Source organism: Euleptes europaea, chromosome 15 (assembly GCF_029931775.1).
Source record: "Euleptes europaea isolate rEulEur1 chromosome 15, rEulEur1.hap1, whole genome shotgun sequence".
NCBI classification, from domain to species: Eukaryota; Metazoa; Chordata; class Lepidosauria; order Squamata; family Sphaerodactylidae; genus Euleptes; species Euleptes europaea.
The window spans coordinates 9,212,621-9,225,727 of NC_079326.1; the positions used below are offsets into that span (position 1 = coordinate 9,212,621).

At 41.3% G+C, this 13,107-nt stretch overlaps 1 protein-coding gene across 1 annotated transcript in view; it reads left to right on the forward strand.

Moving 5' to 3' along the window:
• The window catches only part of EPB41L5 (erythrocyte membrane protein band 4.1 like 5), a 92,430-nt gene that overhangs the window by 44,985 nt on the left and 34,338 nt on the right, over positions 1 to 13,107 (forward strand). Inside the window, exons 7-11 of the mRNA XM_056861511.1 lie at positions 1,870 to 1,990; positions 2,821 to 2,908; positions 4,785 to 4,873; positions 5,494 to 5,563; positions 10,813 to 10,982. Coding sequence (XP_056717489.1) covers positions 1,870 to 1,990; positions 2,821 to 2,908; positions 4,785 to 4,873; positions 5,494 to 5,563; positions 10,813 to 10,982 — 538 coding nt within the window. The remainder of the gene's footprint in view (positions 1 to 1,869; positions 1,991 to 2,820; positions 2,909 to 4,784; positions 4,874 to 5,493; positions 5,564 to 10,812; positions 10,983 to 13,107) is intronic.

The following is a 13,107-nucleotide window of genomic DNA, read 5'->3' on the forward strand; positions in this document are numbered from 1 at the left end:
CATAAATGATTTATTCAGTGAGTTCTGGGCTATAATCTCCAGGGATTCTAGTAAATTACAGTAGTTGAAGTCATCCTGCCTACTATTTTTTCTTTTGCACCCTAAAGATCTATTCCAAGTTTATTCCTCCACATGCTAATCAAGTTCATGAGCCCTGGCCTTGTGAGGTTCTAGCTGCCGTGCTGTTCATTTGTTTGCTACTACCAAGCCAATCCTGGGCTTGGATTGTTGTTGTTTTTTCTCCTTCAAAATGTTATGTGTAAATTTAAAATAGATTATATCTGTATTCCTAGAGTTGAAGATAGGGTACAAGAAACAAATCACTGCTTTAGATAGGGTAGGTGAGGCAGTGGGATACTCAAGGTTATGGTTACAGGATTTTTTTCCCAAATGGTACATCTGATCCTCTAGGGAAAAGCAGTTCCAGATGGGTAGCCATGTTAGTCTGTAGCAATAAAATAAAGCTGAAGTCTAGTGGCACCCTAAGATTCACAAAATGTATTCCAGTGTAAGCTTTTGTGAGTTAGAGCTCACTCAGATGCATTATGAAGCAGACAGGCATGGGGAAAGAAATAAACTTGCTTAACTTTCCTGCACTGCTACATATGGCAATTAAAAATAAGATGCAGCTGAAGATAAAAGTAGGCACAGGTATTGGCTTGGATCCTACTTAGCATTTCCATAGGGACAATTGGTCCATTTTTACTGATTCCCCTATCGTGTGGGAGACCTCTGATTTCCCCTCAACCTATTTCTAGAGGCCCTTGTTTGCCTAGGAACAGCATTTCAAGGAATATTGTGAGCTGCAATGAGAGGGAGGAATCCTCTTTGTACCTGCAGAAATTCTAGATAGGATCCAAGCCATTGAGTGGATGCTGATTGTGTAGGGGTTTCCATCTTTCAGGTAGTGGTGAGATGGAGAGATCCCAATCTCCAGACTGGGGCTTCAGGAAATTCTCTTGCCTTAACATCTGACTTGCAAATCTGATTTGGTCATAGATTCTTCCTACAAATACAGGCAACAGCAAATGCAGTGCTCCAGACTTCAAACTTCATGTCTAGCTGTGTAGATGTTTAAATCAGCTGAAACCTAAGCTAGCTTTGAAAGCAATCCTCTTCATCAGTCAGGCAGCACTGTGGGAAGAAATTACACGTTTAGAAACTTCCTTTGTGTCAGATTTAAAAGCTCATGAAAATGCTACTTAGAAATTTTAATAATAAGAAAATTGGTATTCAAGACACAAGATGTGTATTAAAATATTTAAGTGACCAAAATTGAATGATTTTTTAAAAAAAATCAATTTCCCCAACCTGCACTTTCCCTCCTCTTCTGGTATGCACTCATTTTAAGTATTTTTCATTTGTGCTTTCATTTCTGGGCATGTGGGTATATATATGTTAGGTATCCAGCAAAAGATGATAGGATGATAGGAAAACATACTATGCCAATAAAGGTATTTGAAATTTGAATTTGATAGGAAAACAAATAATTATTCAGAAAAAAATGTGTCATTTATTCTGTTAACAATATTAAAGAGGAAATACTCATCTTTTCAAGCATTTGTAAGATGACTGGTCTTCACAAAAGAAGAGCTGGCAAAAAAACAAATCAGTATGCAGTGCTTTCAGAAATGGGCCACAATAGAGCTGTCCTGAATATTCTCCTTGTGGTTTTCTGGCTGAAAGTAACAGTTTAACTGGGATGGGATTAATTTAATAAAAATAAAAGCTTAAAAAAATTCAGCATCTAGAACACTTGAACTAAAATAATGCATCTATTTAGGCACTTTGGATTCTGCCCCGTTCCAATCAGGTAATTAGAAAACGCTTCCCTTTCTGGAATTCTGCTTGAAATATTTCTCTTTGCAGCTGAACTTGGTGACTACGACCCAGCTGAGCACATCCCAGACATAGTGTCAGAGTTCAGGTTTGTGCCTAACCAGACTGAAGATATGGAAGTAGCCATCTTTGAGAAGTGGAAGGAATACAGGTAACAAATACCCAAATAATGATATGAAAAAATCTGAATCCTTTCCAGTTACCCTGTGAATTGTCAGTATAGATATTTCTGTCCTGGGAAAAAGTTTTCTGTCCCTACTGGAACATGCCTGAGTACTGTTGTTCTATTCACAGTGGCAAATCAGATTATATATTTCAAAATGTGTGTCCTACAGTATGCTCCAACCCAAGGAAACGTAGTACGTAAAATGTTGTAGCAACTGGTTGAAATGGCAAGAGTTATACAGAGGAAATATGAGTCATCCTCTGGCAAGATTTGTGTGGCTAGAAGCTGGAACAATGCATTTATTGGATTTGTTTTAATTTTATCACAGCTTTCACCTGTGACTGGTCTTGACTTCAGAGGCCTGTGTGGGCCTGTAGAATCCAAAATATGTGATAGGTCGGGGAGGGGGGTGTTCCTCAGCTTCGAGACTGAATGGATAATAGCCTTGTGTATGTGTAAACTGCCTTTTTCCAGTTCTGATCACCTGCAGCAACTTCCACTATATCTAAGATTGGTTATTAAGTTGTTTGGACAACACTGTGTGCCATCTTGGTACATACAGTCATGGCATCTCTGATGGGCAAACTCTCTTAAGGTTCCGCATATTAATTTTGTAATGAAATACTTTCCCAGACTGGCATTTCAAGGGCAAAGCTTCAGATCTAGTCATGGGGCACAAGTAAAATTGAGCTTGGAGACCAGTACTACTTGGTTGCTTTAGCAGACCCATGAAGATTTTCTCTTTGGTTCTTTTTCCAGTCTTAGTTTTCTGTCATGACATCTGTTACTTTTTTGTTTCATATCCTAAATTTCAGGGGACAAACACCAGCCCAGGCAGAAACAAATTATTTGAACAAAGCAAAATGGCTGGAAATGTATGGCGTAGACATGCATATAGTTAAGGTAAGTGTCTGTCTAAAGGCCAGTTTTTTGGGGAATGATGATATTCTTAGTGTAGCATTAATACTAATTACAAATTATGCAGCTTATGAGAGGGAGGGCAGGAAGGGTTGTGTCAGTGTTTGGCTCTCGTGGCCCTTTCTTACATGCCCAGGGTAATGCCGATCACCACTTTGGGGTCAGGAAGGAATTTTTCTCCATGCCAAATTGGCCAGGGATCATAGAGGATTTTTTTTTTTGCCATCTTCGGGCATGGAGTAGGAGGTCACTGGGGTATGGGGGGCAGTTGTGAATTTCCTGCAATGTGCAGGGGGTTGGACTAGATGACTCTGGTGGTCCCTTCCAACTCTGATTCTGTGAAAATGAAATCGAAAGAAAACAAGATAACTAAGCTTATAGCCTGTGTACATGATGTGATATAAGAATGTGCGGGATCTGTTTCTCTTACAGCCTGTAAAAGGCAACTTCCATGACATGTAGTACAATCCTAAGCAGTTACATCTTTCTAAGCCCCATTAACTACAGTGGACCTAGAAATGTGCAACTCTGTGTAGTATTGCAGCTAAAGTCTACTGCTTATACGCCCAGCTCCTGTATGAAGCAAACGGAATTCACTGCTGTGTATTCAGTACAAGAGGAATTGCTGACCTTATTTGAAAGCTATGGAGGTGAAAATAAACTGATATTTCACAATGCATTACTTTAAGACAAATTCTGATCAAATTGGTGAACATTTTCTTCCAACAAATGTGACTAGGACCTGGATGGCTACTCAGTTAAACACATAAAGAATAGAAGCCTTCAGTCTAGAGTAATTATAAGTAAAATGTCTCATGTTGCTGTAGTGTGCATTGTTAAAAAAATTATATCCTTCCTAAACTGAACCGACAGAGCAACCAACAATATGTTGTGCAAGATCCAGAGATTCTGCTTGAGGAGTAGGACTCTTCCCTTTGCCTGCTACAGGTCCCTGTGTCCCATTTCAGATCACTTCTGAGGGCTGGATGATCCTTGGGAATGGTGTGGAATATGGTGTAGGGGGATGCAGCAGCAGGAGAGAATTCACAGAGTCCAGGCCATAACATCTGTTAGGCATGCAGAAGGCCCCAGGTTCAATCCCTAGCATACTAGTTAAAGGATCCAATAGCAGATGATGTGGAAGACCTCTACCTGGGAGAGCTGCTGCTGGTCTGAGACTTGATAGACGAGTGGTCTGATCCAGCATTACGAAGCTACGTGTTTTCACTTTTGTTTATCCAAGTGGAAGTAGCTTCTGTTTGCACAAGTTAAGGGGAATAACTCCTTCATAAACAATTAAAAGTACAAAATAAGAAGAGCTGTTTTTTTTGTATGCTGACTTTCTCTACCGCTTAAGGGAGACTCAAACCGGCTTACCATCACTTTTTCCTTCCCCTCCCCACAACAGACACCCTGTGAGGTAGGTGGGGCTGAGAGAGCTCTTAATAGAACTGTAACTTGCCCAAGGTCACCCAGCTGGCTTCATGTGTAGGAGTTGGGAAACAAATCCAGTTCATTAGATTAGCCTGTGCTTCTCATGTGGAGGAGTGGGGAATCAAACCCGGTTCTCCAGATCAGAGTCCACTGCTCCAAACCACCACTCTTAACCACTACAACACTTCATAAAAACCACTATTACTCTTTCTTTTCAGTAGGGGGGAGTTCACTATAATAGAGTATATTCATAGTAGCAGAGTTTGAGATACTTAATGATTCTGTAGCAAGATTAGAATATATGCAAGATTAAATGCTCAATCTTGACAATAAATGAAAGTATATTTAAACCAAAGGTAATCTGTACCAGCATGAATTCACATCTGTGGGGATATTCTAACTTAATATGTTAATTGCTGTCAATTAGGCAAGAGATGGTAATGATTATAGCCTTGGACTAACACCCACAGGAGTTCTTGTGTTTGAAGGAGAAACCAAGATTGGCTTGTTCTTCTGGTAAGCTGGATCATTCATAATTGCTTTAGAGTTTACAGCCTAGCTCTTAATAAGGACTCCTAAGCCATTTGAAATCCAAGCAAACGTTACTCAACATTGGCAATCTCTGATATGTGCCACCTTCACCAACAGTACTCTCCTTGCTGGGAGGAGGCAAAGTTCTTAGAAGTGAACATATTTGTTTGATTTGAGTCTTTTGTAAAATTAGTGACTATTGTGTTAGATTGGTATCATCATTTGTATTATATTGGAATTAACGTGAAGTACTTGAGTGATCAGGCTGGTAGGGCCAATTGTTTTCTCAAGCCTTCCCTCAAAGCACCAGACTAGTTAAAAAAAAAAAAAACCTCTGACTATGTTTTTCTGAAACATCTAGGAAAGTGGTATAGTTGAATCAAATGCAAACATTCACAAACAGAGAAAATTAAAGTGCTTGTCTTTATGCATTGAAACTATTGATGAATTTACCTTCGTGTTTCACAATATCCTATTAGTTTTGTAATTTATATATATTTTAACTTACATCACAAGATAATGTGTGGTATCTTAGTTTTGTTAGGACAAAAAGTGCAGTTTACAATAAAATACAGAGGTATGACTGGTTTTCCCCCACTCCACAGGCCAAAGATAACCAGACTGGACTTCAAAAAGAATAAATTAACGCTGGTGGTGGTTGAAGATGATGAACAGGTAGAAGAAAAGTCCTCCCTGTTTTGCCATGTGTTAGAAAGGAGTAATGGCTATAAACTTGTGCTCATAGTTCTGTTGTTGTCATTGAATTGGCTCCAAAGGTGCCCTTCCATGAATGGAAGAAGATTCTTCTGTCAGATGCATCTTTAAATCCATTCTAGAGGGCTTAATCATGCCAAAATCCTGTGTCTGTTTGTCTAAAAGGATTCCTGATTGCATAAAACACCAATTAAGTAGTAAGAAAAATTTTCTGTGGTGTAGTGCTAAATGAATATGTATGTATCCCCTGTGGTGCTTATGTGGACATGCCTAAATACACACTTTTATTAGGATGTATAGGCATACCTTGAAAGCCCTCAGAGGTTTGGGTTCTAATGTGTCTAGCAAACTATTTCACCATCTTCATGTATTGTAATCAATATAAAATTTGCCTTCTACCCACTTGATTTCTTTGTACAAAGTTGTAGTGGCTTCTTCACAATTGTGGAACATCTTCCTTGTCTTTCCCAAATCCAGGTGAAGCTTAAAACTTCCTGTTTAGGCTGACTAGCAGAGATTAAGTCTGCATCAGAAGGGCTCATTTTTAAATACATTTTTGCCAGCTTTTGAAATAATTATTATACTTATTTGTGTTTTTTTAAAGTATTATCCTCCTAAATCCTAGAGATGGGCAGGAGAACTAAATAGATGCATCTGTGATACAGTGCATCCAAAGTTATATACTAATTTCAGTGGAAAGATTTAAGCACGTGTTCAGATAGCCAAGCAAATGTTTACAGACTGGCTGAATATAATTCCCTGCTACCTCTTATTTTCAAAGCTGTCTGCCAGAAGGTAATCTTAAAGTCCCACCTGTTAAGGAGTTTATCTTTAGATTAGCCCTAGCATTTATTCAGTCAAGCAATAGTTTGGCGGTTCAGTATCTCTTTCTAGTGCTCAAGGCAAATGGAACATGTTATGAGGGGACCTTGTATTCCTAAATGTCTACTTCTAATATTTTTTCCTTTAACTCCTGCTTGGTATTGTCTGCCTTTCTATTATGATTGCATTATGGAATGCAATTTTGGTATGCTGGGAAATTGTCACGAAAAAGTAGAATGGGAGTTGTCATGCTCCTAAAGACTGAGTGCTTAAAATGCATTCTTTTTAGCCGAATACTAGAACTCTGAGAAGGCTAATTATTAGTCCAGCGAGAAGGCTAATTATTAAGTTTCTTGAAACTTTTATCTAATTATTTTAAAATGTATCTTGTATCACAGCTAGCAATTTCTGTACAATATACTTTAGTATCTAAATGTTTATTGATATGGCACCAGCCAGACAACAATAAATATATACTTTTATAATATACTTTAATATTCATGTAAGAGCTATAATATTGTAGAAAAGATGGGGGGTTTGATTTTTTTTGTTTTGACTTGTTTTCCTCCCCTCCAAAGTTTACACCTCCCCCACCCCCCAAAAAAGATCTTATAATTGGGTCTGTGCATGTGTTACAGACATACAGAATCTAGAATCTGACATACACATTACTTGGCATTTTTTTTGCATATGTGTATATAAAATCTAACATTGCATTCTCCCAAGGAAATATTTGAAAATCTACAGTGAGGGGAAAAAGTATTTGATCCCCTGCTGAATTTGCCCGTTTGCCCTCTGACGAAGAAATGACCAGTTCATAATTTTAATGGTAGGTCTATTGTAGCTGTGAGAGACAGAACAACAACAGGAAAACCCCCAGAAACCCAAAAGACAAAAGTCAGAGATTGATGTGCATTATAATGAGTGAAATAAGTATTTGATCCCTTTGCAAAAGATGACTTAGTACTTGGTGCAAAACCCTTGTCGGCAATTACAGAGGTCAGATATTTCTTGTAGGTGGCCACCAGGTTTGCACACATCTCAGGAGGTATTTTTTCCCACTCCTCTTTGCAGATCCTCTCCAAGTCAGTAAGATTTCGAGGCTGATGTGTAGCTACTCGAACCTTCAGCTCCCTCCACAGATTTTCGATGGGATTAAGGTCTGGAGACTGGCTAGGCCACTCCAGGACCTTAATGTGCTTCTTCTTGAGCCACTCCTTTGTTGCCTTGGCCGTGTGTTTTGGGTCACTGACATGCTGGAATACCCATCCTCGACCCATTTTCAATGCCCTGGCTGAGGGAAAGAGGTGCTCACCCAAGATTTGACGATACATGGTCCCGTCCATCGTCCCTTCGATGCGGTGAAGGTGTCCTGTCCCCTTAGCAGAAAAACACCCCCAAAGCATAATATGTCCCCCTCCATGTTTGACTGTGGGGATGGTGTTCTTGGGGTTGTAGGCAGCATTCCTCCTCCTCCAAACACGGCGAGTTGAGTTGATGCCAAAGAGCTCGATTTTGGTCTCATCTGACCACAACACTTTCACCCAGTTCTCCTCTGGGTCATTCAGATGTGCATTGGCAAACTGCAGACAGGCCTGTACATGTGCTGTCTTGAGCAAGGGGACCTTGCGGGCTCTGCAAGATCTCAGTCCTTCACGGCGTAGTGTGTTACCAACTGTTTTCATTGTGACTATGGTCTCAGCTGCCCTGAGATCATTGACAAGTTCCCCCCGTGTAGTTCTGGGCTGCTTCATCACCGTTCTCATGATCATTGCAACTCCACGAGATGAGATCTTGCATGGAGCCCCAGACCGAGGGAGATTGACAGTTAGGGTTAGGGTTAGGGTTGTCACCTTCTCACCAAGCTGCTTGGCAATAGTCTTGTAGCCCAGTCCAGCCTTGTGCAGGTCTACAATCTTGTCCCTGACATCCTTGGACAGCTCTTTGGTCTTGGTCATGGTGGCTAGTTTGGAATCTGATGGATTGATTGCTTCTGTCGACAGCAGAACCCTAACCCTAACCCGGCTGGTTGATAGGGGATCAAATACTTATTTCACTCGTTATAATGCACATCAATCTCTGACTTTTGTCTTCTGGGTTTCTGGGGTTTTTCCTGTTGTTATTCTGCCTCTCACAGCTACAATAAACCTACCATTAAAATTATGGACTGGTCATTCCTTTGTCAGAGGGCAAACGGGCAAATTCAGCAGGGGATCAAATACTTTTTTCCCTCACTATATGAACAAAACTGATCCAAAATGGGTGGAAGTTTTGATTAAATATCTGTATTCTTAGGAAAGTTTTTATAAATATAAAAAATCCATGTCTTTCCACAGAGCAGTAGACCCTATTCCTTTCTTGTTCTGTCTCATCATCTTTAAAATATGAATACTTCTGTGTGTTAATGTAAGGTGTATACAATATATGTATGACTTGATGATGTGCTGTGCACTCAGTCTTGCTTGAATGACACGCTAAACCTCTGTGGTACTTGAAAGATGATCACAAAGATGAACATTGATAGGCTGTACAAATGCTAGTGACATATAAAAGGAGGAGTGCTGGGTTGCCAAAATGTACACCTGTGCCAAAGAGGTTGTATTCAAGTTGCTCTGTATTCTTTTCTTGTAAATTACATCACATTACCTTGTAGGCCAAAGAACAGGCCTCACAAGTAAACAGGTTGGTGTAACGCCCACCCTGCTGCCCATCTCCCCGCCTGAGCTTGTGGAGATGGTCTCGGATGTGGTGTTAAGAACTCCTAGGCTGATTGCTGGGGGGACTTCAACATCCATACCAAGACTACCTTGTTGGGAATGGCTCAGGATTTCATGGTCTCTATGATAACCATGGGCCTGTCTTAGGTAATAACAGGCCTCCCACACTGTGCAGATCACATTCTTGATCCGGTGTTTTGTTCTGGGCAGGAAGAAGGTGATCTGAAGGAGGAGGGGACTTACACCCAAGACTCTGCATGAGTGGGGGATCAATTAAGATAATCCCCCCTGTAGACCGATGAATCCAATAGGTTTTTAGATGGCATTGGGGGGATTTTTCTGCTGATACGGTCAGTGCTCCTGTTAATGCCCTGGTTGACCTCTGGCATGGGGAAATGTGTTCATTAAAGAGATGTCAGAAGTGCAGGGAATATCCCAGCCTCCACCATTGTGTGGCACTGAAGAGTGAGGAGAAGGTAGACAGTAAGAGGTGCTGGTGATAGCTACTGGGGACATAGCTGCAGCACTAGGCAGACACACAGCTTCTCATGGGCTCGTGGAACCCAGTGCCAGCAAGAGACATGGCCCCATGTTCACTTAGACGTCTGCTAGAAGTCTCAGAAGCTGCATTCCTGCATGGAGCCGTAGCTGTGGCAGCTGTGAAACTGCTTCCTGTTGGCAAGGGCGCCACTTTCCCCTTACCCTTCGGTTTTGCCTAGTGGAGGTTGCACTCTACCCCTCAAGCTTTGCTGCTTCTGTGCGAAAATTAAAAGCAGTTCTAAACTGAACAATGGCAAAATGTTTGACATGATTTAATGGTAATCAGGAGGTCAGCTAAAAGGGCAATGCTGCTGCTCCAAGTTGACTTAATAATTTTAAAAAGGTAAAATTTTGTTTCCAGAGTATCTTGGAAGTAGAATCACAGCCTTTTCCATTCATGTACACTAGCCACTGAAGTATCACTAGAATCTATAGATAATGCCAAGTGATTCAGTGATGTAGCTGAAACATACTCTGTCTCTTACGTGCATGCACACAAACAGGCACATTTTCTGTTCACATTTAGTTACCATGTCCTCAATTATAAAAATATAAACGAAATAACTTTGTGATGCTACATGTACTGTGGTAGAGTAATAGAAAGCATTTCACTACATCCTCCAAGATTGCTCTTTCTTTCACAGAAGTCTATTAAATCATTAGTAAGGGAACATTTTAAGTAGGATTGGCTTTCTGGCATATAAAAAAACCAGGCAGATCTTGATCAGGCCAACAGAGTGGTGCATATGATTGAATCTATGACTTGACTTTTTGTTTGTTTTTAAATCTGTAGCTTTTTCTATCAACTGCTGTTGTTTAAACAAGCATTATAATCAAGGGGCAGGTTGCTCATCCTAAACAAGAATCTTAACGGTCAACTACAGTTTTTATTTTATCTGTGGCTTATTGTATGCCAGGGAAACAGGAAAAAATGTAGTTCTTGAAGATGTAAATACTAAGTATTGAACATTATAACAGGACTGGTAGATCTTATCTCCTGGGTTGCAGCTAGTGCATGTTAAAGAGGAAATCTTTTTCCTCCAAAAATGATGTAGCTTGTTTCTGGAGCTGTCAAATTAGCATTCATATGCTTTTTGTGTCATGAAGTTCCTGTGTGTGCTGTCTTTCAAGGGCAAGGAGCAGGAGCACACTTTCGTCTTTAGGCTGGATCACCCAAAAGCCTGCAAACACTTGTGGAAGTGTGCAATTGAGCATCATGCCTTCTTCCGCCTCCGTGGACCCGTCCAAAAAGGTTCCAGTCGATCAAGCTTCATTCGGCTGGGGTCACGGTTTAGATACAGGTCAGCAGTCTTTCTTTTATTCTGGGTCTCCTTGCCTGACCTGTTTCTAAAAGTATAGTCATGACTGCCACAAAGGAAAGGAGTTTAAAGTGGTGGTTAAACTGGTCATAATCTGTAAACATGGAAATAGCACCCCAGTTCATGGCCTTTTTGCTTTGTTCAGGCTAGTTGAACTGCTTATAGACTATCCCATGGCTTGCAAGAATAAGTTTCTCTACTTTATTATTATAGAGAAAAGACCTAAACATATATGAGTAGCTTCTGTTTTATCTGTTTATACTTCAGGTGGCAGAACAGTTATAATGCCACGTTCATGTTTTTCTAGCGTCAGTCCTCTTCCTCCTATGCATATATACCTTTCATTCAATATTTTAAGAGGTTATACTTCCAGGTCATCATGATGATAGATTCATGAAAACTTGAATAAGTGCACAAAGTATCTGTTAGAGGCATTACTGATAAAGTATTCTCTGGAATATGGGTCCTACCACTCCATGGATAGGAGTTTGAAGCTTTCTTCCAGCCTAAGGAGTCTTCCTCCAATTTAAATGGCTGTTCCATTGCAGAAGAGCCATTTTAGTTGTAGGAAGGCTCCTTGGAGAATAGTTACATTCACTCCATTAGTTGGAAAAATATTTAGCTCTTAGAATGCAGTTAGTGCTTTAAAAATAGTCCGTCTTTTCCTTATTTCCCATGGGTTCCCTCAACTCACTTTCAAGGACATCTTTTTTAGTCATTAAAACAGGGACTGCCTGTATTCAGCATTTCCCATGTATCAACATTTTTGTATGGTGGTGAATTTGTCTTATCACTCTTTAAAAAGAAAGGCAGATGTATAGACATGACAAGTGAGGACCTGCAAGAAACTTTCAGTAGCGGCTATCCTGTTTCCCCACCTTTGCTTCTTCCTCTTTCCCCCTACTTCCTTTAATCTCCCTTTCTCCCCCTTTCTCCTACTTTGTCTTTCGTTGCCTCTTTTCCCTATACCTACTGTCATTTTCTCTCTTTCTGCCCCCCACCCATCTCTGTCTCTCTCACTTTCCTTCTACCTTAACAGCAGCAGCAACTTTCCCAAGCTGCTCAACAGTTTCCCATCCCCCAGAGCAACAATGTTGCCAACTCCCAGCTGCCAGCCCAGTAGCAGCTTCCTCCCTCACAGCAGCAACGGTGGCAGCGACTCTCCTGCCCAGCAGCTTCACCCCCTGCACGCACACATCAAGGACAGCGGTGACTCTCACGGCCACCCGCCCACTCAGCAGCTTCCCCTCTCCATGCAAACCTACTGTAGTGGCAAATCTCCTGGCCACCCACTCAGCAGCTTTCCCCCTCCCACACACACCAACAGTGGCAGTGAGTCTCCTGGCAGTCCCCCCCCCCCCAACAGCGTCAGCAACCTTCCTGGCCGGCTGCCTGCAGCTTCACTGCCTCAGGGTGGGCACAGACAACCCTTGTGTTTGGAGTGGATGTAACCCCCCCCCATTGAATTTCCCCCCTCTTACCATCCCCCCTCCTATATTGCTTCTGCTGCTGCTGCACCCGGGCCCAGCAAGGCTCTCAGCCTCTGTAACTGGGCCCACTGTGGCTCCCCCCCCCCATCGCCGCCACTGCTCCAGGACTGGTGAGGAGGTTTTATGTTGTCTTCACATGTGCAGACACCACTTTTGTTTGGAGGAGGGATTAACCCCCAATTTAATTTTTTAAGCGTTTCAGATTTTTCTGCAAACTGGGGGGGTCCACCCCCCAAGTTTTCAGAAATATCTGTTTTCTGTGTGGCCCTGCTCTGCAGATTTAGATATCTAGATTGTGGGGGGGGGGCACAGTTGGGAAATAGTATATAGATTATTGAAAAGCTTGTAAAGCTCTTGTAAGTACTCCTCCTTTAATTTTCCCCTGCTAGCTCTTTCCATTGGAGCTTCCACAAATGTCCATGTGATCATTTAAAAATATGTATCTTGGAGGTGGAATAAGTTACTCGTGACTAAGCATGTGCAAATATTGCCTGTCTCTTGTAAGTAAATGACTGGCTTTAACAAAATAAGAATGGCCTGATAAGAACCAGGTATTTAGAAGCACCAGAAGAGTGATCTGTTTCCAGAGGTATGCTGTCAACTTGGCCATCATTAAA